This window comes from Mycteria americana, chromosome 1 (assembly GCF_035582795.1).
Source record: "Mycteria americana isolate JAX WOST 10 ecotype Jacksonville Zoo and Gardens chromosome 1, USCA_MyAme_1.0, whole genome shotgun sequence".
Classification (NCBI taxonomy): domain Eukaryota; kingdom Metazoa; phylum Chordata; class Aves; order Ciconiiformes; family Ciconiidae; genus Mycteria; species Mycteria americana.
Genome location: NC_134365.1, coordinates 71,493,311 through 71,518,856, shown reverse-complemented (window position 1 = coordinate 71,518,856; position 25,546 = coordinate 71,493,311). Strand labels below are relative to the sequence as shown.

General features: G+C 38.6%; 1 protein-coding gene across 3 annotated transcripts in view; it reads left to right on the top strand.

Annotated features, from left to right (window-relative positions):
- EPS8 (EGFR pathway substrate 8, signaling adaptor) overlaps nucleotides 1–25,546 on the top strand; it is a 143,204-nt gene that overhangs the window by 96,732 nt on the left and 20,926 nt on the right. For all 3 annotated transcript variants that reach the window (XM_075505515.1, XM_075505507.1, XM_075505497.1), the window contains exons 5-16: nucleotides 1,258–1,325; nucleotides 3,307–3,468; nucleotides 3,674–3,823; nucleotides 6,163–6,245; nucleotides 8,344–8,480; nucleotides 10,301–10,374; nucleotides 11,421–11,547; nucleotides 11,902–11,990; nucleotides 15,580–15,654; nucleotides 16,265–16,413; nucleotides 18,781–18,964; nucleotides 22,916–23,049. In XM_075505515.1, the coding sequence (XP_075361630.1) occupies nucleotides 1,258–1,325; nucleotides 3,307–3,468; nucleotides 3,674–3,823; nucleotides 6,163–6,245; nucleotides 8,344–8,480; nucleotides 10,301–10,374; nucleotides 11,421–11,547; nucleotides 11,902–11,990; nucleotides 15,580–15,654; nucleotides 16,265–16,413; nucleotides 18,781–18,964; nucleotides 22,916–23,049 (1,432 nt within the window). The remainder of the gene's footprint in view (nucleotides 1–1,257; nucleotides 1,326–3,306; nucleotides 3,469–3,673; nucleotides 3,824–6,162; nucleotides 6,246–8,343; nucleotides 8,481–10,300; nucleotides 10,375–11,420; nucleotides 11,548–11,901; nucleotides 11,991–15,579; nucleotides 15,655–16,264; nucleotides 16,414–18,780; nucleotides 18,965–22,915; nucleotides 23,050–25,546) is intronic.

The window sequence follows — 25,546 nt, the reverse complement described above, 5'->3', positions numbered from 1 at the left end:
CCACTTGAAAATGAGGGCACTGCTGTATCTGTCAGCACCTGAAATTCCTGTCTGAAGGAACCCTGGCCACAGCAGAGCCTTTTACAGTGTGGCTTTTATGGTGTCCTCACTGCAGATCTCTGTATGTTACAGATCATGTGCTTGGTAGTAGTTGCAATTTTTTTATTTTGCAAAAAGTTACTTAGCTTTCCTGTCAACAGAATCACACTTTTATTTTCCCCCAAGTACTCAAGAGTATGATGAAGTTGATGGATTTTGTGTGTACATCAGGTACTTTCCTTCTGAACAAAATCAAACCGCCTATTTTTACTTGAAGATCAGAAATCAAGTTATTTAATGAAATGGAGACAAAAGAACTGCCTCCTTGCAGACTTGGACCTCTCTCGGCCAAGTCTCCGAGTGAATTCCTTTCTTAGGCAAAGCTCCTGGTGTTCCAGATCGGGCCCTTAAGAGCTTATGGTGAAAAAAGAGAAAAACCCTCCAAATGTTGCATTCAAATTTTTTCCACTAAAGTTGAAAAGTTGTCTTCAGTATTTATCTGAATTCATTATTTTGTGGTGTGGGTGTGTGTCTTCTTGCATTTTCTCTTCCCTCCTCTCCTGGTTTGATACTAATCTGTTGTATGGAGTAAAAGGCAAGTGATGTTTCTGATTTTGCAGCATTGTGTTTTGTTCAGCTGAAAAATATTTCTGTTTAGAGATATATGGTGTGTATTTTTTTTTTTTTACCCCTTTCCATGCATATTTCTACATTAGTAATTCATCAAATTGAATACTTCAGGAAGAAATAAAAGATGAGTCAGGTCTGGTTTGTGTGTGGCTTTGTTCTTTTGCAGATTTAACATGTATATCAGAAAATACTTACGCTTTCAAGTGCATTCATACAAATTCAGTAAGCCTGATGCTGGTTAACCTATTGCTGCCAAAGTGGCAAGCCACTGATTTTAATAATCAGGCTTCCCAGTGAAGCGTTTTCAGTCAGAACACTGCTCCCCTCCGGTGTCCTGACTCACAGTGACAAGATAACTGGCTTTTGTTTGCACCCACCGGCTCTCTCTTAACACCGTTGATGTAAGTATGATCCTCGTGCTGGACTATGTGGGGGTGAAGGTTTTTTCTGTCCAAATACAGAAATTATCAGCAGCTCGTCTTCTGCTTTCGTATATACAACTAGTCTTAAGTGTCTCTGAGAAGTATTCAAAATGGCATGATAAGAAGTTGAATGAATAATTATTCTTTCTGTTCCTCCCATCTCTAGAACAAAGAAAGAATTATGCACGAGACAGTGCCAGCAGCATATCCGAAACTTCGCAGTATCACGTAGAGGTAAGACGAGGAGCAATATACCAATTATAGCTTTCAGTTACATGCAGTTATTTTTGCCTACTTGATTTTTGAGGATACATGTGCTTGGAGGCATATACATCTTCCAAAATATCCTGCCAGCCTGAGGTCACTTCAGAATAGATTACACTGAAATGTCTCAAATTCTGTAGCTCTGCCATAATGAGCTGAAATTTTTATGTAGAAGAATGTAAGCAAAGTTGTGTGTAGTTTGGCAGACGGACAGGACTTCTCAATGGGATATCAGTTCAACGTGTTATGCTGCCCTGTCTCTGAACCTGGCTTGTTGCAAGGATGAGGCAGAGCTGAAAAACCCTGTGCTGCTGGCGAGGCACACTGGATGATGTTTAAAATTAATACTTTGATCAGTTATAATCAGCAGAAGTGACAGAATATTCAGAAAGAGCTGAGCATTAACCCCTAAAAGCCCCAGTTAGTCTACTATGTAGTAGTGAAATATATTCTGTCTGCACAGATTCTTCCCCAGTGTGAAGTGCAAAGTGTGGTACTTCCTGTCTTAAGCCGCTTTGCAGAATTACTGCATGCTGCTGTCCTATTTTATCCAGGAGTAGATACATTTAAAATATTCAGCAAAGTAAGCCTAGGTGCCCATATGTAGCCTGTTAAGCACTTTCGGATGCAATGCCTCATTCTGTAGTCTTACTTTGGCACGAACTTTCTCCCACTGCCATCAGGCCACTGTCATGGGTTAAGCCAAGGCTTGCAAATACCATAGATTCTCAGCTCCTTTTTGCTGGGTTTTAAATTAGCTGTAAATTATGAGATCACATGCAGAAGAGTCTTGATTTCAAGTGCTTCTATCCTATGATCAGCTTGCAAATGAATACTTGTGTTGCTTCTAATTGTCTGTCTATTTTTCTTTGGTTTCTTCATAATGGCTTTGGTACTGTACTGGCATAAAAATTAGTACTTGTATTTGGAGTCTAAGCATTCCTGTGTGAGCAGCCAGTAGAGAGTTTGTTTCATTTCTTTTAAACACTTTGATTATATGCGGCTTATATCTACTCTCTTGTCTGTCATTACTAAGTGCTGTTATCCTGTAATAGAAGAAAGCACAATTAATTCTTTTTTTTTTCTTTTTTCTTTTTTTTTTTTTTTAAGTTATTTAGAAGATAGATGTGTGGGCATATATTAAAATTGGTTCAGCTTGAATGAGTGTAACCAGGTCTTCAATAAGAATGTGAAGCTGGATTTATGCCTGGGTAAAATGAGATAATTTTATGGGTTGTCTTGCATGGTTGGCATGTTGAAGGAGAAATTGTCAAAGCCATAATGACAGGGAAGCTAGTTGAGGTGATGTCTGTGAGGCAGTATTTAATTTCTAGACTATTAATTGAGTATGGAGAATATTCCAAGTTGATGGTGAGCAAAGGTAGTTAGTATACTACATTTCTACTGTGATCCACATAAAAGAAGCAACTAGCCTGTCCATAAGGTATCCCAGTCAGATGCAAGCCCATCATGGTTGCCATCAGCGTGCTAGCTGGCAGCTCTGGAAGAGATGAGGACACTCCAGGTCAGGGTGGTCGTGGAGGTACGTTGGCAGGGTGTTTCTGGGAAGCTTCTGCTGACGCTTCCTGGATTCAGCTTGCCAAGAAAGACAGGTTTTCACTCCTCAAGAAAGCTAATTAAATACTCGGGGCTTAATTCTAGCTTTGATACCTGAAAAATGTCAGAATATGCCTTCAGGTCTAACCACTTACTGTAGTGAGGAAATAACAGAGGATAACAAACAGTGAGTTACAAAAACCAGTTGACATAAAATGACATTATGGACTAAACAACCTCTCTTATGGCTTATTGGTGGGATCTGTCAAATACAAAGGCACTTTTATTCATGAATAATTTGTGTTGCTATTTCCTGGCAATTTGAATACTGACACTGCCGAGCAATAGGGAGAATTACAATTATTTTTTTTTAAACGTACGTCCCATTCACTAGCACTTGACCACCTTTGTTCTGGACCGAAAAGAGGCAATGATTACAGTAGATGATGGAATAAGGAAGCTGAAATTGCTGGATGCCAAAGGCAAAGTGTGGACTCAAGATATGATTCTTCAAGTGGATGACAAAGCTGTCAGTTTGGTGGACTTGGAATCAAAGGTAAGATCTGTGAGTGGCAGTCTCATTTTCAGAGAGAGAGAGAGAAAAAGGGAACGGACAGAAAAATGATGTATGTGAGATTCAGTATTTTAATTAGCTTATTATCACTTTTCCCTGTTTAACTCATGCAGCTTTTCTGAGATCAGGACACTGTATAGTAAGGTGGTGTTTTGTGTGTGTGTTTTTTTTTTTTCTCTTCCGGCAGAATGAACTGGAGAATTTTCCTTTAAGCACAATTCAGCATTGCCAAGCTGTGATGAATGCATGCAATTACAATTCAATTCTTGCATTAGTATGTAAAGAACCAACCCAAACCAAGCCTGATTTGCATCTTTTCCAATGTGATGAGATTAAGGTAAGATAGTAATGGAGATCTGCTATGACTTATTTGAATAGGGGAAATTTTATTAATTGGCAAGTACAGTGGATAAAATCAAATGAGCTGATTCACAGAAAATAATTCTGTTCTTTTACTCTTATAAATATGCTTTAAGTTTAATACACTTACGATATCAACGCTACTTATAGTATGTTAGTAAATGTAGTGTAGTATGTCTTGCAAGAGAGTAGTCCAGTATGTAAGCTGAATCCTTAGTGCATGTTCAAATATGTTGTTACTGTAAATATTGATTCTTGGGCTCTGCAGCTGTTCATTTAGGTTTACAAATGAGTAAAGCTCTAGAATATGTATATGGTTTGCATTCACACTTCTGAAGAAGGTGGTGTAAAATAGTTTGAGTTATCTCAAATTTATTTTATAATCTGCAAAGAACTCATCCGAGCCCTGAGTCTTACCTAGTCTTTCCCCTTTTCTGCTCTTTTTGTCACTGAACAATTAAACCTTCTATACATTCTCACCTCTCTGCATCTCTGCTCTGCTGGAGAGAGAATGAAAAGGAAAATATTACTTGCAGGAGGGGCAAAACAAGGAAAGAGATTGTTCATCTCTGATTAAAATATTTCTTTCAAGCATAAATAATTTTTCTAATGTATTCTGCAATACTTCTTTATTTCCAGGGTTATAAATTTTAATATCTGTTAATTACTCTATATAATTGTTATTTCTTTAAATTCCAATTGATAATTTCATGGGTACTTTTAAATTCCTTTGTAGTAGTTCATGTCATTGTCTTAAAACAACAGATTGCTAATCACACAATCACACTGTGCAACCGTTTTGAAATTGGTATAGAGAGTGGTGTGAAGATGACTGGCTAATTGTGTGATTTGTTGCACAGAATTTGCTGTTTCAATGGAAATCAGGATGCTGTGAGTAGTTCAGGTGGCATTATGTTAAATAATACAGGGATCCTTTTTGAGGTCTGATTGGACCCAGCTTCCCAAAGGGTAGAGGTGGTCTCTTTTCTTCAGACTTTCATCTTTTGAAGTTGTTCCTCTGTGTACAAATAAAAACTCAGAGCACATAAGGATGATTTGGAAGACCAGGATCCCCCTTTTCTTCTGGGGTATTATTTGAGTCTGTGACCATACCCTAGCTTTTGTTCCTTATCCATGAGACTTGGCTGCTTTGAAAGGTTAGCTCTTTCTCCCTTGCCTTTTTCCTGCTTTTGATTAGAAGTTACCATGAACCTCAGGAGCCTCTGCAATAAAAAACTTAGTCAAAATCAATAACATTTGGGGTATTCAATATTTTCTAAACAAAAAATTGTTAAAAAATAAATATCAAGAGTATGATTAATGGAATTCTTCTGGGTTTAAGTTCCTCACATCCTTGTAACTTTTTTCTATTAATTCTTTAACTTTAGTGTATCCCTTGTCCATATTCTGTAGTGGACATTATAGTTCATTATAGCCTGAGAAGTCCTTTAATCCCCTTGGTACCTAAATTCAACAAAGTCTTCTAGTCCCAGCAGAAGTTACATATTCCTCCCCAAAAGTTACATACTTCTCCATTATGAGGGTACCAAGAAAGACATGGACCTTGTAAAGTGAGCCAGACACTGACAGATTTGGGCTTTGACAACCTGTGTAGGAAATTAATTTGTCAGCTGAAGACGTGTAACAGAGCATTCTAAATCCTATGAGAAGCCGTGACCTATTTAATGCAAGATCTATTAAAATAATGCCTTAGACATGCATCAAAACTTCACTTGTGGGCCACTGGTGGAGGCAGACTGCAGTTATGAAGAGGCAGGAACCTGCAGATTAGGAGATGTTCTGAAAAATTCATCTTCTATTAAATCAAAGAGAAATTGGAGACTATCGTTATTTTTTAAAGGAAACTGTATCACTGCAAGTTACTTTCCTAATCCTTTATGCTGCTACTATCTATAGTAGTTTTGCTGCTACTATCTTTAGTGCATTTTTTTTATAGTATGTCTTTCCCCTAACATGCTTGAGAAAAACAAAAATGATGTACGTGGAGGGGAAAAAATAGCTTATTCAATAATGGTTGACTTGAGATAATTACAGCTGTTCAGACAAATTTGGTATCTAGATGACATACTCATCTGATGATAATGCTTGAGATTGGAACAGTGACAAAAATACTGACTCCCAGACAAGAGTATCGTGTGTTTCTTTGTTCTGTTTATGTGTAAAATAATTTATCCCAGAACTTTTAAATAAATGGGATTTGATAAGGGATTCTGGAATCTAAAGATGCCCTAAAAAAAGAAAGGTACATGAGGAGATACAGCTGATAACTGATGGTTTCTGCTTCTGACTCTTTAGGCTAGCTTTATTCATGAAGATATTGAAAGTGCAATCAGTGACAGCAAGAGTGGGAAACAAAAGAAGAGGCTTGAAACACTGAGGTAAAAACCTAACTTCTTGGCAGTATATAGGGTCACCAAATAGTGTTACAGCATTCAGAAGCTCTCCAAGTCTGCCTGCTGTTTTTTACTCTTTATTGCTAGTTGATAATACACTTCCAAAACCACGTGCAGAGGCCTTGCTTTATGGATTATCCCAAGCCCTCTCAATTTATAGTGTCACTCTTACCTTTCCCGATTCCACCTTAGTGATGGGAACAGCTGACATTAATACCACTTGCCAGAGAATAGCATTGCATGTCTCAGTTCTGCATAGGGGTCAAGTAGTTCAGAATTTAAATTAAAAACATAAATGTCCCATAACTCCAAGTAAATAAGATTATGATAAAAGGTTTGGAGATCTAAAGATGTTAAACGAAACAGCAACTGAAGACTGAATAATCTTCCTGCCTGCCTGTTTAATGATGCTGAAGACTCCTTGTTTCCCTGGTAGCGAAAGCGTCTCTGCCGGTTGGAAAATGTGGGGGAAAAGAGTCTGTTGAGTTCAGAGAAGATTAATACAGAAATGAGAGGTAGCCAACAGAGGCTTAGAAACAAGGGGACAGATATATTAGTTACTGAATGGTAATGGCGGTAGTTTGTTGAAAAGTTAGTATGTAACTGAGTCCTGATGGTATCTCTCAATAACACTTAGTGTTGTGGTCCAGATAGAGAAGTCTCTGCTGGACAAAAATCATTCAGTAAAAATGTCACCATTACATGAATGAGTTTATAACAGTCTTAGCTACCTGTTAAATTTTGATGCGCAACTCATGAAGTTTTCCTAGAGTAATGGACACTCCTATAAAAACAAAACAAAAACTGAACTGTGTCTAACTTCATCTGCAGGTTTAAAATTAAATAAGTAGACTTTACCGTTTGTGGGACTGTAACAAACAGGTATAAGCACAAAGAGGCAATCCAGGAAGACTGAAACACACTGGATGTGCTGGGAAACTCATGAGATTTAATTGGGAAAAGCATGTAGGTCAGTACATCTGGTGGGAAAAATAATCCAAGATGTCAGTCTTTGAGGGCTATGAGGCCAAGAGGTCACGAGTGTGCGACAGCTTAGCGCTGGTTAGTCGCTATCGTATCATGTACGTGCTGGCATCGGGTCACGGGGAAGGACCCTCCTGCTTGACATTTCATTATCGAGTTGCTGCAAGGTTATTGACAAGTAGAAGTGTGGAACATGTGGAGAACAGTGCCCAGGAGACTGGAGGAAGGAAAGGTGAAGGAAACGTGTTTTTGTTCGGTGTTCAAAGACCAAATAACGCTTGACATCTTGTGTTGTTGTTGAATGCCGTGAATGAGATGGCATTATAAAGAGATGAATTCAAGGTGAAGATCTTGCTTTTAAATAGGGGCGTGAGGATGGGATGGGATGTGTGTATGACAGGAGTTGTTGGGGTTTTTCGTCTCTTGATATCAAGTTGCAGAATGACTTCAAAGACCTCTTTCCTTATGGTATTTAAAATTAGATTAAGAACTGGAAAACTGCAGGTGGGAACATTGATACATTTGTATCAAGACAGGATGAACAGGCCACTGATATAAAAAGGAAAATCAGCCTGTGAATTTAATTGTTTTTGTAAGTAGTTTAATTGTTTTTGTTAGCCTGTGAATTTAATTGTTTTTTGTTTTAAGAAACAGGTGGTTGGCAACCTGTCAAATTTAGGGAATAGATACTCAATTGTGATGACTGAAAGGTAACTTCTAATGAAGACTTTCACACAAAATGGAAGTCCAGCCATTGAACTGCATGTGGTGGTAAAAATGCCACCTACTAAACCCAAGGCACTGTATTTACCTGTGTAAACTGGCAGGTCTCTAGACATCACGTTCTGTGGCACTGCTTGGGGATTTCCCATGTGGCCAGGTGATGAAGGTGTGCTAACCCCATCATGGAGTGGGTTTCCTGCTGCATTTAACATATTTACACGTCATGGTCTCGAGTACTGCTTACTTGGCAAGTCCATAGTATGTTCAACAGTAGAAGAGGTCCTTGTAAAGCCTTCTTGTCTTCTCTGATTAAGCACTAGAAAATAGAACGTTTCTCCTTCAAGTGTCACTTCTGGGCTTTCTTCTCTTCCTCTAGGATGATATCCAAAGCTGACAGCACCATCCCTCCGCCGCCGCGGGCACCTGCCCCTGTGCCGCCGGGGACCATCACGCAAGTGGATGTGAGAAGCCGCGTGGCAGCGTGGTCGGCGTGGGCTGCAGAGCAGGGGGAGTGTGAGTATTTCTGGGAGCCCGCTGCCGCAAGTGCGGTGACAAACAGTTGTTCTAGGCAGTAGGTTTATATGAGCCTCGGTAATAACAAAAATAATTTGGAAAGACCGCTTTCATAAAGATTACAGTAATTGAATCCAGATACAGAAATTGTTGTATGAGGTCACCCCTCTGTCCTCGCTGAGAGCAGACAGGATTATTCTCCCCATCTAGTTTGAAATGCCCCAAGCCACCGTTGCCTGATCTGGGGAATAAGACCTGACTGTCATAATCTGACTTGTCATTTATTTGCACTTATCCATTTTCTGAATTTCTGTTCAGAGCTTTGTTTTTTTGTGTTTGTCTGGATGGGGGTGTGGGCTACTGATTTTAACCTGGGCTTTTTTGTGAAGGTAATAACATTCATAGTAGTCAGTACTGTCATAAATCTAGTAAGTTAATGATGCTGTCTTTAGTAACAGGGAGAGCATAGGCCTTATATTTCGGACAATTAAAAAATATAATCATGGATTAAAAGCTGACTGGAGATCAGCATTATTTATTTATTTTATATTTATCATTATAATGGCCTGTATGGATAAACCAGGGTTTTTTTGTTTTGTTTTGTTTTTTTTAAGCCTGAACTAAGGAATGCTGTAGCATTTCTGATGCATTTGGATTTTTTTGTTTGGTTGTTTTTTTAAATCTCTAATGGAAACATTTTTATTTTGATCAGATTTTGTTGAAAACAATATTCTTTAGAAACAGTAAAGCTCCTTTTTTAAAACAGGCTGTATTAGGGGAATAATCTTGGTTAAGGTGAGGCCTTTTTTGGTTTGGGGTTTTTTTTTTTTAATAACAGATACTAACATTTTAGAATTAGAGGTCATTAACTATGGAGTCTATCATTTTTGGTTTATCAAACTATATCACTCAAAGTATACAACTATACAAAGAAAACAACTAAAAATATTCAGAGAAATCTGTAATGTTAAGAATGTTTTTGTCTACTAATCTACAGTATTACATCTATCTTGAGTAAAGGTTAGTTTGTTCTTCTGTTTGACTTCTCACTTCAGAAAAGTTTCATAAGTTTGTCAAGTGGTCTGTCTTGCCAGACCACTTGCGGATCTGAGTTCCTGCGGTTCCTTTTATTCCATTCATGCGGATCTGTTCTAAAATGTATTTACTAAAATCCTACCTGTTAACAAAAGCAATACAGTATTTAGTGCAACTTAAAAATGTAAAGCTTGTAATTTCTCAAAGTGTTAACCCTTTTTGTTTTCAAATAAAAGTCACTGACTCTATCCATTGTTATTTGGAAATACCTGTTTTATCACATCATTATGACCCATTTCTGTGTTGCCAGAGTTGGTCACTCTGCCCAAATTCCTACATCCCTTTTCGCTTATTACCTTTTACATCAAAATTGTCTTTGAAGTCATGGCTACACTCTTCCTTCTTGCTCACTTCTGCCAGAGTAGCTTTCAGCATATTTTGCAAAACGGGATGATTTCTCATTATGTTGTATTTATAATCAACCACATTCTGCTTTAATTTTTTTATTTAGACTCTGGTACCACACTTCTGTGGTTACCTTCATTTATGCAGCTCAGTTGACTGAAAGCATACATCTAAGCTTTATTTTTTTTGTGACACTTGGCAGGATCAGGCGTTAGAGTGCAAGATTTTCAGGTTGTGTGGAGTCCTTGCAAAGTGAATGGTACAAACATCGCCCATCTTTTTCTTACAGCAGTACAATTTCAAGCATAAGCTGTGTAGGCAGTGTTGGCTACTAATTCTGCATATATGGGTTTCTTATTCTCTCCTTCCCTTTTCTGCAGTTGAAAAACATAGACAATACCATGATCATGAAGAAACAGCAGAGATGATAGCAGCCAGGATTGACAGAGATGTTGTAAGTGAGAAACTACAAGCGATATTGCTTAATGTCTGTGAAATTTTGCAGCTCTGCTTTGTGGGAAGCCTTTTCCACATGGGAAATTCAGTTCTGGAGCAAAGCTTTCCAGGCAGCCTGTTTGTGTGGTAGACCTAAAAATGAATAGGCGGTAGTTCTTTTTCTTAATTTTTTTTTTCTTAAAAAAAAAGAAAAAATTAAAAAAAAAAAAAGTACTAAATGTTGATGCAAAGTTTTCTGCTGTGAAGAGCTAGAAATATAAATACTAATTTTATGTGGTAGACCAAATTCATCAAACTATGCAAGGATAAACTTAAATTCCATTAATTTATTGGGACCTAGATATGTGCCATATCTGGAAAATGAACATATGGTCATTTCTGATATTGCCTATAGGTCTTATGATGTATGCAATATCAAATATTGCCCCATTTGTCAGTTCCAACTTTCTGGTTTTCTACTCTGATGTTGCCCTCAGCAACATCTGAGGGTCTTGAGGAAAGCATGTTGGGGCCTGCTGAATTGGTGTATACATGTTTTCCCCAGGGGCTCCTTCATTCTCCTCCATTTGCTCTTTGAAAACAATTCTTCAAAGAGTAATTCTTCTTTAAAACTACATTCTGACATTCAACAAACAGCTTCATAATCTCCTTTAGTACAAAGTATTAAGTATCTCCTTTAGTACAAAGTATTAAGTTATACTGTTTAGGAAAACGCTGTCCTACACAAATAATTAGAATTTTTTCAGGTGTAGCGAGAGAAAATGTAATGTGTGAACGCATTGTGTAATTCCAATCTGAATTTAATAATCTTTACGTTTATATTTTAAAAAACTTCCAGTGGCCCTAAATTTTTTAAAATCTAAGATTTAAAATAGTTTACAGGGTTGTAAAGTTAAGAACATAATGAATCTAAATAAGCAATGTTCTAGCATGGACTTTGTTCCAAGGAAGCTGTTGGTGTCGGGGAGTGTAGTGATTTTGATTTCTGGAGTATTTCTGCTATAGGTTCTGTAGAGAAACTGTTACTTTTCTTTTCTCCCATAGCAAATTCTGAACCATATTTTGGATGACATTGAGTATTTTGTTACCAAACTTCAAAAAGCTGCTGAAGCATTTGCTGAACTTTCGAAGAGGAAGAAAACTAAGAAAAGTAAAAAGAAAGGGCCTGGAGGTAGGAGTTCTTACTGCACACAATTCTGTTTCTCTAAGGATCATTGAAGTAGCTAGCAAATGTGTCTTCTTGTGTTGTTTTTTCATGAATGTAGTAATTTTCTTTCACTTCGAGCACTAAAAGTCCTACGCAGTATATTCTTAGAGGGAAACCGATGAAAATTGTTTGCTTGAAGTCAGTGAGCAGTGGCTAGAGATATGACTGCAGAATATGCTCACTGTTGTGGTTCTATATTTACAGAATTCTATAAATTGGTAAATTTATTATGTATTTATATGTTTACTATACCCGTAATATTAATAGAAATTATATACCATATAAATGGATATCTAAAAATCTCATTTTATTCATCAGAGGGAGTTCTTACTCTCCGTGCAAAACCACCACCTCCAGATGAATTTGTTGACTGCTTCCAAAAATTCAAGCATGGCTTCAATCTTCTGGTAAGTGACTGCTAGCAGATATGGTGGTGTGAGGCACGCAGTAACAGTTTTTTTCCTGGGATAGTTGATGTTAAGGATAACATGATCTTTGTTTTCCCCACCAGCAGAAATTAATTTGGGTGTCAGTTTTGCTGCGTTGGTTTTCCTATGTCTTATTTCACTAGTATGCAGTGAAGAACTAAAATTCTGGGGAAAGATGAAGAGGAGAAGGAAGAATTGGTAACACAACAGATTTGCTTTGTAGTTATTTTTAAGTTGGGTTTTCTTGGAGGTTCCTGCTATTCCAGAGGGTGTGGATACTTTATTGTTGACTCCCCTGAGGGAGCTGCAGGAGGTTATCTTGTCTTTGGGAATGTATTAATCAAGTCTTCTGCCTTTTGTCTAACTTTCCTGGTGCCTTGTTCATGTAGAGAAACCTTGTGGGTCTTAAATGCCCTACTGCTGCCAGCTGTGCAGAGGTGGTCATGCCATCCAGGGAATTGTGAGCCTGGATCTGCTTTGTCTTGGTCTCCGCTGCTCTTTCAGAAGGAGCAAACCCATGAGTATCCTCTTCAAGAATGCTGATATACCTGGAAATGTAATCTTGTCTAGTCCTTGGCTGACACACAGGAAGATAGCTCAGCTGATACTTGACTGATCTTGGACATTCACCTTTTCCTTCTCCGTCCAAGGTTGAACTAAGACAAGTGCAGAGCTGGCCACCTCTGGCCTAGGCTGGCCTTTAAGCCAGCTTTGGGATGCTGGTCATCAAGGGCTCTACACAGTGACTAGATGAGCGTATTTCTTTTTCAGCATTGTTGTGTTTCTTCTTTTCCTGGTTCTTTAAAGCCTTTTACTTGGGAAATTTGAGGTTAAATCGCAAAAGAATTTCTAGGAACGTCTGCTGGGATCACGGTTCTGTTGCATGCTTGCCAGCATCACCAGCTGTGGCCTTAATTGAGTTTTATTCAGCTATGCCCATCAGACTCTCTGTGCTTGTTGCCATCATTACATAGGACCTTTCTGGGCTCAGAACGCTCCATCTGACAAATTGCTGTTGCTTTATAGGTCCTCAACAAGAGGAGATGCTAATTCAAGAGCGTTCTCCTGGCATCTCCTCTTCTGCAAGTGCTATTAAAGGAAGGCAGCAAGTGGGACACCTTCAAAGCATTTACTTTCAGATACTGACTGTCCCTTCCAATTGCTGGGGAAGCTATGCCAATGGGGAAAATTGTTCTTGCATTCACTGAGTCAAATCAGCCTTTTCTTCCTCTTGGGGAATGAATTCTGATTGCAGGGCTGTAGGAGATATTTAGAAATGTTAAGAATATGTATTTTTTTTAAAACCCTGTATTGAATGCTGTGATTCTGACCTTAAAGGATTGCTGGTTTTGGGGGGACTGATGTCTTGGAACATGCTGATCTTTCTCAGTAATAGTGCTTGTAATGTTCATTTTTTTTCCCATTCTTACTTCTTACCACATTCTGCATTTAAATTAGTTTTTCACCCAAGAATAATGTGTGCATCTTTGAATCTTTATCTTCTGTGCAGAAGAAGAAGCAGTTCTTGTTTTGGTGCTCAGCAGCATCTAGGACCTGGTTTCTAATGTTGTTCTTGAAGAGCTGGGCTGTAACAGTGCTTTACTTCAGCATCATTGCAGGAGCCACAAAAGCCTGAAATTTCACTTCCTGGTGCTTTAAGTCAGACATGGGGAACTGTATAACACGAAGAATCTAGTTTAAAAATAAAAGGAGTGGCTAGAAGAATAAAATCTTTACCACTAGAATGGAAACTGTTTTAAAACACTGTGCTGGAAGCTCCTAGGAAATGCCTACCATCTGTCAAAAAAATTTAGAAAGACTGAAAGAAAGTTGTTATGGCTGAAGAACAATGTATAGGAAGTTATTAGAAGTAAAAACACATCCTCCTCCTTTCTTCATTTGGATGCGCACTCTGGAAGGCTAGATGTAAAAGTAGGAGGAGGCTAGCCAAAAGCAGTTTGAGGAACAGACGCAAGATGCAATAAAAACTACTATAACTTCTAAAAACACATTCTGGCATGCTTCTTACTTCTGGAGCCTGCAGGGCCAATGCGTGATCAGTAAATAAAAGAAATCCTCCAAGAAGCTGTATCAGAGAAAGTATATGATCTTTTTTTATGCATATATTTACTTGGAAAAGCTTGATAGTGGACAATATGTTCATGAAAACCATTTTTTTTTTTTTATGGGGGGCACAAGAGATTATCTGTTTCAAATTGAAGAACTGGTAATGGCTTAAAGAACAGCAAATCAAAATGGCAAGTTACAGGCAGATGAATAGAAGCCCTGTTTAAATGGGGATTGTTCATACATCTATTCCAAAAACTAAGTCAGCAGACCACACAGTACGGTGTGTAACCTCTCTCAAACTTCCTTTCTTCCAGAGGAAAGAAGTGGTTAAGGTAATGCTGATAATCTTTAAAGTCATTCCGATGATCTGAGGGACCTACAGCAACCAGGTACCCCTGAGGTGCCTGCACATGGAATGCAGTTTGTAGGCAGGTATATTAAATTGAGAAAGAAGCAAACATTCATCTTGCAAAACAAAATAATGTCTACAAATCCATCAGTTCTTTGATTTTGTTTCTTTGGATTTATAAAATGCATCTAGCAAGGTTGCACACCCTGAAGTTCTTAAAGAAACTGAGCTACTGTGAGGCTGAATGTAGCTCGTTAGATTCTTGTTTGGTGAAATAGAAAACAAATTATAGGACTAAAATGCTGGTTCTCAAAGTGCAGTAAATTCAGCAGTGAAGTCCCACACATGCCTCTGCAGAGGCCTTTGCTGTCCAACATATTTACAGATGTTCTGGCAAATGGGGAGTGTAGAGTCTACAAATGTAGAAATATCTCATGATAGCAGATAAAGTGACAGATGAAATTCGATATTGATAGCTATGATAGAGCATGGACAGGTGGGGAAAAATCTCATATATAAAACAAATTAGAACAAAATGTTGATATAATACAAATTCCTGTGAGAACATCATCGTGTTCAGTGGTGATCAACAAAGCAAATTATAAGAACCATTAGGGGGAAAAAAAAAAAAGAAAATTAACAAATAAAGAGCATCAATATGTCGTTATGTTCCCTGGCCTTATTTCGTTCCAAATGTAGCTAAATTGAAGAGTACAGGGAGGACAAGAATGCTTGAAGGAATTACTTTAGCTTGGAAAAGACCAAACAGAGGAATAATGTAATAAATCTGTAAATGGTTATGAGCATCACTGGAAAAAGCGAGTAGAGAAGGATTGCTCAGTTTTCATTTGGAAAAGAACTACAGAATACTAATGAAACTAAGCGGTGGCAAATTTCCAAAGGAGATGCTTCTTTACAAAGCATATAATTCAGTTGTGGAACTTCTTGTTTTGCACAATAGGTGCTAAAGAGATACATGGGTTCAAAAGCGATTGGATGAATGAGCACTTGCACTTAGCGGATGCTGCAGACAAAACACTCGGCTTAGGCGGACCTGTGCCTGACCAGGGATGGCCAGCTTTATGTGAAGTATTGATTGTCATAAAAGTTAACTGTTTCTTAAAATGTATCATTTTCCCATTCCTTCAGGCCAAATTAAAGTTCCATATCCAGAACCCTAGTGCAGCTGAACTGGTTCATTTTCTCTTTAACCCACTACATATGGTAAGGTTTTATAATTTTCTCAGTGTTTTCCTTCAGAACTCTTGTATTTATATTCTCTGTAACCTTTTTAAGGGTAACAAGATTGAAATGTTGTGTCCCTGGACAATAATAAGGAGAAATATGTGTATCTCTGGATAAGCTTCTCTTTAGAAAATAATTTATATCCTTTTCTGCGTATATTCCCATCTATTAAATATATTTATTTAAATCATCTTTAGCTTTGTGTGTTACAACTTGCCATTATAACTTTTAATTAACAATAAAAAATTGAGATAATCTACATAATGCAGGAGGAGAGTTGAAAGCATAGCTATATGTCTATTTAATGGAAGTATGTGTGGTTTTGATCAGTAGAGCAAAAATAACATTGCCAAAAGTTGATCTAAATACAAAATGGTTGGTAACCAGAACAGCAGTTCTTCTGCAATAAATGGTTTAGTTAATCTGTAGGACATTAGGACACATTGCTAGCTTCTCAGAGTTTTGGGGGGGTGTTGTTTTTGTTGAGCAATAAATGTTTCCTAGCAGCACTGTAGGTAACTTATATTTACAGTAACTTCCTTACTGACAATGTGTATGTTCTTTGTATTATTTTAATACTTGGATTTAGGTGGTACAGACAACAGGAGGTCCAGAGCTTGCTGGTACAGTACTCAGCCCCCTCTTAACAAAAGATACTATAGACTTCCTGCAATATACTGTCACCAGTGAGGAAGGACAGTTATGGATGTCATTGGGTGACACATGGACCAAAGCCAGGTGAGAAAAGCCTTTGCATATTTTAGAGGTGATCTCTAAACTCAAGTTCATTGACACGATCTTAACCAGGTTATCCACCCCCCAATAAACTCAATATTAATTTGTTAGGCTTTGGACTCTTCAGAACTGTTCTTTGAAGTTTTTGGAGAGGAACTCTTCAGCCTCAGTAGGATCTGGGAGTGGTTTGATTTTAGGGGTCTCAAGGAAGGAGAAAATGCAGACAGAAATTTTTGTTTTGTCCATGGTGTCAAGAATCTCTTGACATAACCTCTTGCAGTCATTTTTTCTGAACTGTGCCTTGCATGTTTCCAGTTATTTTTCACTGTTATTTTTCCAACCCAGCTATCTGGACTTCATTAGAAATCAATTTGAAGAAGCTGCAATAAAAAGTGACAAAATATTGAAGACCAGGATACAGATTCTATTTTCAATTTCCAATAATTATCAAAAGCTAAAAATTTACAGTGTCTTTAGTTCTTCAAAAGCATCATAATGCTATAAAGAAAATGCTTATAATTTTAAAATAGTGTTTATTGGCTGAACCATGTCGCATGTGCATACCCTATACGTTGCACTTAATGGATTCACTATTATGGTTAGGCTTAGCTAAAAATTAACTATTTTATGCATTTGTTGTTTTTGAGGTAAGTATATGGTTTGAAATCACTTAGGTAAATAGCACGTGCAAAAGAAAAAGCTTAAATTAGCAAAGTGCATTTTAACTCTGTAATCTGTGGTAGATAAGTACATTTGATGATGATTAAGTACATTAAGTACATTTGATGATGATTAAGGGCTGGAAATGCATCATGTATTTCTTGTTTATTCATCCTTGCTCTTAGATTTCAAATTGGAACTTAAACACCTACCAAGTGGATTTCTTTAATTAACTGATTGATTGATTGATTGATTAAAAAGTAGTTGAGTGTTTTGCTGGTAAGGAAGGCTGCATGGAAAGCCCTAGAGCACAGAGTGCCAAACATCGTCAGAGCAGGGACACTGATGCAGGTCTTTCCCTTCCTTGAGCTCACTCTGCTGCAGAACCAGGAATGTCCAAATTAGTCCTTTAGGCCTATCGTGTGGCCTGCTACTACAAAATGAGCTGCAAACAGGAATTGCAGCTCCTTGCGATTGCCAGAGAGCTTACCCCAGCAAAGCACCATCCGCTTGCCTTTACCTGCTTCAAGCTCTACTGGCTTCATAGCAGCTTGTGGTGGGACTGGCAGTGGAAATTGCCTCATAGCATTGGAGCCCCGTGCAAGGAAAATGGATCACTAGGTAAAATAATGGGCTCCTTGTCCTGGGAACTACCATCATCATTTGTTTAGTTCATCCTGAAAAAAGTTTAAATGGAGAGAGAAGTAACTCATGTTGGGCAGTGAAGAATGAAGCACTTAGAATATAGTTGGTTGACCTGTGCAGATTAGAAATGATGGTCTGATTGATCTCAGTATACAGGGGTACACTGTGGTGTGGTGTAGCAGGAGAGGTAAATGATGAAACTCAAGGGTTACTGACCTAGCTCAGGCCTTCTAATGGGCTAGTAATTACTGACTGCTCCTGCAACTTGTGTGACTGGCAGCATTTGTCCCTTAACTTTGAGCAGCGTCAACAATGACACTGTTAAAAGACTGTAATGTACATTCCCATTTCTGCTTCCACTGTGAAGAGACAGTAGTTTATATTGCGGAACAGTGTGTTATGTACAGTGCAAAGGCAGAGCATGAAAGTATTTATTTAGGTGTTTTGTATTACAATAGGGAATGCTAATGCAGCTCTGAAAAGTAATACAGTATTTTAAAAAGACCAATCTGGACTATAAAACAGCAAATGTGATGATAATTCTTGTGTCTTGGAGTAGAGTTGGGTTTTTTTGTCAGTAAAAGCTATTGTTTAACTTTTTCTTTTAGGTGTGGCTAGGCCCCCTAAGCTTCCATGCTTCATACCTGCTTTCAGACTTCCTTATAAAGCAGGCTGTTTCTTTGAAGTCTTTTGTCTGGTGCTTTAACACAAATAGAGCATTGGAATATTTTTCCCCATCTAACAGTTAAAACAAATCCTAAATTTGTTTGTGATTGATTCTTCTATTACTCATCCTTTGCTACAAGACAGAAACTTGTTGTGTTTTACGACTGACAAGTCCTTACAGCAGGAGCAATTTCTTTCTGCAGGGCACAGCAGGGAGCATAGTGGTCAATAAATGTTTTCTGCCTATTTTCTGTGTTCCAGCACAATTCTGCCTGTACTGTAATCCCAGCCTCTGCTCTATACTAATAAAAATTCTAAAGCATTTCAATTTTTAGGAAACCTATTAAACCAATATTTGTATGGCCCTTGATACAGATCTCTAATTTACTTTTCATACAGAGCGGATTGGCCCAAAGACCATTTTATTCCACCTTATGTCCCCCGTTTCCGAAATGGTTGGGAGCCTCCTTTGCTGAACTTCATGGGAGCTCCAAAGGAGCAAGAACTCAATCATTTGGCTGAGTCTGTGGCGAATGTTGCAGAGCAACAGCGGAAGCAAGAAATGAAAAGACTGTCAACTGAGGTAGGTTACTTGCGACAGCGTTTTGTAAATTAGCTGAAGGCAACACCAACTGCTTCCTTCAAAAAGAGAATATCCTGTGACATTGTTGGAGTAACTGTGCTCTGACGTCTGCTACGTGTGTGGAGCTCATTATACTTATATTAAAATTATACAAAACCAAATACGTGTGCAGCCTAATCACAAAAACGTGATTAGGAAAAATATAAGGCTGTTGCCTGCTGCTCTCCTTGAACTTGGTGCACTTTGCCGTCTCAGCTGGGAGAACAATCCAAGCCCCTGTGGTTCAGTTTGATTCTTGACCTGTGCTTTCAGATCCCATTGATTTTGATCATATATACTTCAGGTAGAATTTGAACCAAAGCGTTCTCAAACATGCATCCCTGCACAGGCACACAGACAAAAAGAAAAAAACCACCACTTTTTAGGGAACTTTGGATTTAAGCTGCTTCTTCACAAATGTGGAATTTAATATTCCTTTCATTGATTTCTTGATACCTTCACTGTATTACAAGAAAGTATTTGGAGGTGCTGTCAGCATAACGCCATGTCAGGTAATTTAGGCCTACCTCTGAAAAACAGCTGCCAATTAGAATTATTGCATAGGAACATTTTCCCATCCTTTTCTCCCAAGAAATGTGATTAATTTAGCAAAAAATAGGTTATTCTGTTTAGGGAATGGAACCATGCACCACCATCTAAAGCCTTCAGAGAAACCGGAGTGCATTTTCTGACTAACTTTGTTGAGAAACGAAGGGGATGACTGTAAAGATTCTACCCCCTACTCTTTTTCAGTAGAGTTGGCCAGAAAATGTACTTTGGTTTATGGGAAAATTTTAAGAATAGAAGTGGATTTTGTTGCTTTTTAATTCAGAAAAAAAGCTATTGCCTTTTTAAACTTTTATTTTTAAAGTAGAAGTTTTAGTTTTGGAAGCTTTTTGTTGTTGGGAGGATGTAAGCTTTAATGTAAAATTTTAATTTCTTTTTCTATGCTAGCTTTAGTTTCAATCAAGTGTTAGCTAGTCCAGGATCCCCTGTTAGCAGCTGTAATATGGAAGTGCACCTAAGAATTTTCAAGGTTCAGTCCACAGTCTTTCCTATCTTCCTCAAGCAATCTACACCAGTACTATATTTGGAGTACATCTTGACGCAATGATACTGGATTTTATCTTAATTTTATAATATAGATAATATATATTTTTTTATTTGTTAGTGAAAAAATGCACATATGGAAGAAGATTCAAGGGAAGGATAATAATACTGGCTGTTGTGAGATGGTGTTCTCTTGCAGAGCAATTCTCTTATTGGAGACAACAAAGCTTCCCCAGCAAAAGTTTATCAAAACTGCCCATGGAAAGCTTGTCACAATAAAACTTTGTTTTCATGAAAATCCCCATTAGTTTAAAAAAAAAAAAAGTCTACTCAGCTATAGAGACCAACAAATTGGGTAAAAAGTCCGCCAAGCAAAGGAGGATAACATCGTACATATTTGATTACTTAAAACACTGTTTGGCCTTATGCCTAACAAGACATACAAGAATAAATGTACCAAAAACTAAGTTATTGCCAGTGATGTGTTTTGAGCAAAAAAGCATTTAGTAAAGTTAATGGGCACAATAATGTGAAATGTAGCTGTCGCCATTGCTGTCACCCCCTTCCCTAGTCAGCTCCCAAAAAAGTATCTTCAAACGTTGTCTCAATGTTTCACTGCTGCTCTACATTTCCATGCAGGGTTTTTTTTTTTACATTGTGCTCCTTCTAAATTTAAAAGAAAAAAAACAAAACAAAACAACAAAAACAAACAAAAAACCCCAAGGAAAATAGTATTGAAAAAAGAACATTAATTTTTCTGTTCTGATGACTGTAAGAATTTAATTTGTTATTTATATATAATAAGTTAAACCAATTTTTTTTTGGGGGGGGAAAATACATTGAGGGATTTTGGTTGCTTGTGTTTCAGGGAGTTCATTTCATTCTTTTTGGTGTCAGTAAAGTTGGTTGGATTGGCAGCTCTTTGTGCCAGCTTAGCCTCTTCATCTTAATCACCAAAAGACCAAAAAGGTAAAATAAATCCCAGTTCACGGAAGGTGTTTATGTGCCTGGCACCTGGGAGGTCAGGCCTTAGTTTCATGACTGTCGCTGATTCCCACGTCTTGGGCAAGTCGTTTAACCTTGGTACCTTGGCTCTCCGCACCAGTGCCTCCTCTGCACATCCCTAGGGGGAAGAGCACTGAGCTGCTTAATAGCTGTGAAATGCTGCAGGTGCTCAGCTGGAAAAAAATGCATGAGCGCAAAATGCTATTTGTCTGCAGCAAAAGGACCGCCCTGGAGTGGGTGATACCAGAATAATTATTCTTTAATAAGTCTGCTGTAACAGCTTGTTTAACAAAGGGTGCTGGAAAAATAAGATGAGAATTTAAGGGTTCGTCTCTCGCCGCTAATTGGCCCCGTGTCTCGGTGTGACGTTGCTCTCCCAAGGACCGAAGCTGCGTGTCGGAGTGGAGAGAGGGTGCGTGCGGCTGCCCCAGCTGCCCTCCCTGCTGGGCAGGGATGCTCCGGCGTCTGGCAAAGTGCATTGGAGGTTCCCGCTAATGAGAACCCTTTTTTTTCTTTCCATTCCTGAATCTTAAGATGTAGCTGCACACAGAGCTCCCGCCAGAGAGGTTTCAAGGTGGAGTTGGTTCAGCGATGAGGACTTCAAATGGCAGTGAAACAATGGGGAACTGATGATAGAGGGTCCAGTGAGGCTAAGGCGATGCAAAGAATTTGTGTGTCAAGTAAAATGAGTTCCTGCTTCCTGGGTGTGTTTTGATGTAAGGCATAAGCTAGGTGACACTGGAGATTTTTTTCAAAAAGGTCTTAATAATATGTTTTTAAAGAATATTCTATGTGTATGAGGGTTTTTGTGTGGTTTTAATTTCTTTTCATAAACCTTCAGCCCCATAGGCAAGTGTGTCTTGGATGCCAGGTCAGATACTTGGAGGCAGAAATTAGGCGAGTGGCTTTTCAGTAGCCACACAGACAGGAAAAAAAACCCAAAACCCAATGCCAAAAAAACCCCAACAAACCAGGCTTAGAGATTTGGCAACTTCTGATGAATCTCAGCTGTTCTGACTTGTGCAGCTGCATGGTGATGTAAGTAAAATATCTAGAATGAGCAATTTCGATATCATAATCTCCAGAAATGAACTGCTTAGCTTGTTTTTGTTTTGGGGAATGGTAGTTAAAATAATTCTTACTTAGAAGCAGAGTATCATTGTTGGATTTAAGGTTTTTTTTTTTTTTTAAAGGACTGCTGTTTAAAAAGAATTTCCTAAAGCCTTGAATATTCTTGTATATGTGCTTGTGATAAATTGTGGTTATTTTCCTGAATTAAAATCCTTAATTATACCAACTATCACATTCCTTTTTACGTTTCTTCTTTGACTATAGTCATGTTCAGTGAGAGGGTGACATAAATGAGCCACTTGATGTTATGATCCTGCAATAGAGTGATGATTTGACTTGGGAGGTTTTATTTCTTGTACAGACTTACTGTTAGCTAGCTAGAGGTTTCTGGCTTTAAGGTTACATCTAGAACAAAAGCTCAAAGCGGTTTCTTAGTGCAGCCTGTTTTAAAGCCATTCAGCCATGGTTTGTAAGTTGTGTTGCTGTAGTGATATCTGAGAGATGACATGGACCTTGCCCCAGAGAACTGCTTTTCTAAAGAATACCCACTGCAATATTAATGCAGTGGGATGACTTAGGATAGAAATTCTTTTATTCTTATCCTTTTGATCTCCCTGTTTATGTATTTGAAATGCAGAAGTTATTAACTTTTCATAGCAGAACCGTGAGCACCTGAGGACGCGTGAATGCTGACGGGGACCCTAGGGGTGCTGGATTAAGTGAACCAGGTGATGCTGCTGATGACACTAATCCACTTTGTGGCTTTGTTTCTTTTTTGTCTTCCAGCCTCCCAGCGTTCCCGACTACCCTCCGTCCGATGGGTATGCATTCAGTAACACAGTTTACAAAAGAGGGCCTCTGCTGGACCAGGGGGCGGCTGTTGCTGCCTTTAAGCAAACTGTTAGCCGACATGTAGATAGGTAACACTGAATCAACGCGTACGTGGTGCTGTGGATAACTGTCCCGACTTATTGCTATTGGGGTGGCGGTGTCTGTAGTTACCTCTGGTTGTGTCTGGAGCAGATCATTATTTCTATGAGGAAGCGATTCTGGTTAGCAGTGGGTATTCTGCTTTTGCTTCTCTAAAGGCCCATCATTAAGACTCTCTTAGTATAATTTTTATGAAACTACCCTGCTTATGTATGCTGTTAAAGCGATGCTTTTGTCAAAAATGATACAGTGGAATTCCAGCCTGATTGAGAACACAGAATCCTCCTATTTGGGTTCAAATTTTGTTTCTGCTTTGTTTCATGTTTTTAAATACACTCTTTGCTCTTTTCAGAACTACAAAGAATGACAAATCTGCTCTGAGATTCATCTGTTCTTGTTTTGAATGATTGTTTGATTTGACTACGGGCTCACTTAGTGCCCGTAGCCTCCTGCTTTTTGTTTTCTGGGCTGGTGCATAAATATCCACTTTCAGAATAGTAACTCCTGGTTTCTTCCATTCTCTTTCAAATGTTACAAAAAATGCTCTGAAATGTTTGCATAGCAACCAGTGTCTTTTTGCACATCCTCTTTAATCCCCTTAATTTTAGGCTAAATCTGAATAGCTTGACGAGATCAAATGCAGTGATCTTTGGAGCCTCGGCCTTGTCTGTGGGGAGAATTTATACCAGTACAAATTGTGGAAGTAAATTGGTAAAGCAGTGTTGGAATTGCTTCCCACGCCAAACCATGGTCCATATACACCATATGAAGAGTATTTTACCTTATGTGCCGTGGAAGATGTTTACGTTTTTTGGATCAGATTGCTGGTTAAAACAACATTAATATAACACTTTTGATGAAAACCTTTGCATAACCCCTAGTTTTTGAGATATGTGCTAAAAGATCCTATTAATCTGCATGCAAACATATTCCCGCGTGGTGTGCAGAGTGAAGACTCAATTCTTTTCCTGAACTCTGGATTTGTTCTTCATAACAACAACAGCAGTAGTAGTTGTCTCTAATCTTTTTCTCAAACTTGTTTACTTTCTGGGTTCTTGTCTCAGGACCAGTCAGCTTGAAATCTAGATGATCTGTACTCTAAATTCCTTTCTCTCTTATCTGTAATGTGATAAGACCTGTTTTGTCCTTTCAGAGTAAGAGTATTCCATGTAAATGTTGTTGCCTCCATTTCAGGTTTAGAGAATGGGGCTTATTGCATTAAGCTATTGATGATAGCAGTGTATCAGGCTGCAACTGAAAGAATCATCCAAGTCTCCTTTGTGGCCGGTAAAGAGAAAGGGGTGTTTCTAAGAAGCAGTTCACGTAAGGTGAAATTAGTCTTTTGAAAGACGTGAAATGAGACATGCTGTAGTGGTGCCGGTTTCTCACCACTGCTTGCAGGAGGGAGTCTAGATGGCTGGTACTGATGCAGACACCCACAGTGTGCCTCTATCTCCCAGTCTGTTCAACAGGACACAAACTTCCGTTTGTTAATTGGCTCTTGAGACATGTAATACATGCCTGGTAGGAGTTCATTATTGGGGGAAAGCTGTTAATATGTTTTACCCCAAGTAACTTCCATTTAAAGATAAATTTTAAAGCATCTGTGAAGAAGCTGGTAGAGGAGTGGGTTTGGGGGAGGGAGTGAGAAATTCAAGCTGACCCTTTCAGCTATCATTTGCTGGTCCTTGTTCAAAGCTGACATTCCTAATGAGCGGTCTGAAAGCAGTGACTGAGCCACCCACTGCCTTCTGAGGGACAGGTAGGTTACACCTTGTTCAGGGAATCTTTAATCACAGCGAACTTCAGTGAGCCTTATTCCAACATGCCAGGACCTCCAGTAAGGTGTGCTTTCCTCGGGTGACTGTCAGGATCTTAAACTTTCAGTGTGTTACTAGGTGTATCGGGGACTCTCTCTGATGCTGAAAGAGTACTGAAGAGCTTTTCAGCACGTTGCGTGGCATTTCGAAGTAGTACGCTGTGTAGTTTGGTTTTGTGCTGTCATTTGTGAAGTAGCACCCCGGCAGTCTGTGCAATTCGCTCGGCTCTCGGGCACAGGAGAGCAGAGGGCTGCAGTTACAGCGTATCCGACAGGCAATAAGAAAACACAGTGGAGGATGGATGGAGGGAAGCGCTGAGAATATTTGTGCCCCAAGTAAACTGTTTGGCTCATTAAGCTGGGCTTGAGGAATTATGGTCTCTTGAGAAGCATACAGCCAATGCCTGGCCCATGTTCTGGGGATGTTGCTGTTGATTGCAACGGAGTGGAGTAAAACTGAAACATAAGCATTTTTAAAAAATTCTTCCTGAGTTACGGTTTTTGATGGGATCAGAATAGTTAGGGGTGGACAAGGTAGGAAGACAGAGTTAGTGAAATGAGTTGGGAAAGGCAGCCTAAAAGTAGAAGTACCTTCAGAAGGACATTAGTCATATCCCTGAAATGGTAAGAAAGGAGTTCAAAATTATACAAATTTTGACTGGGTGGCG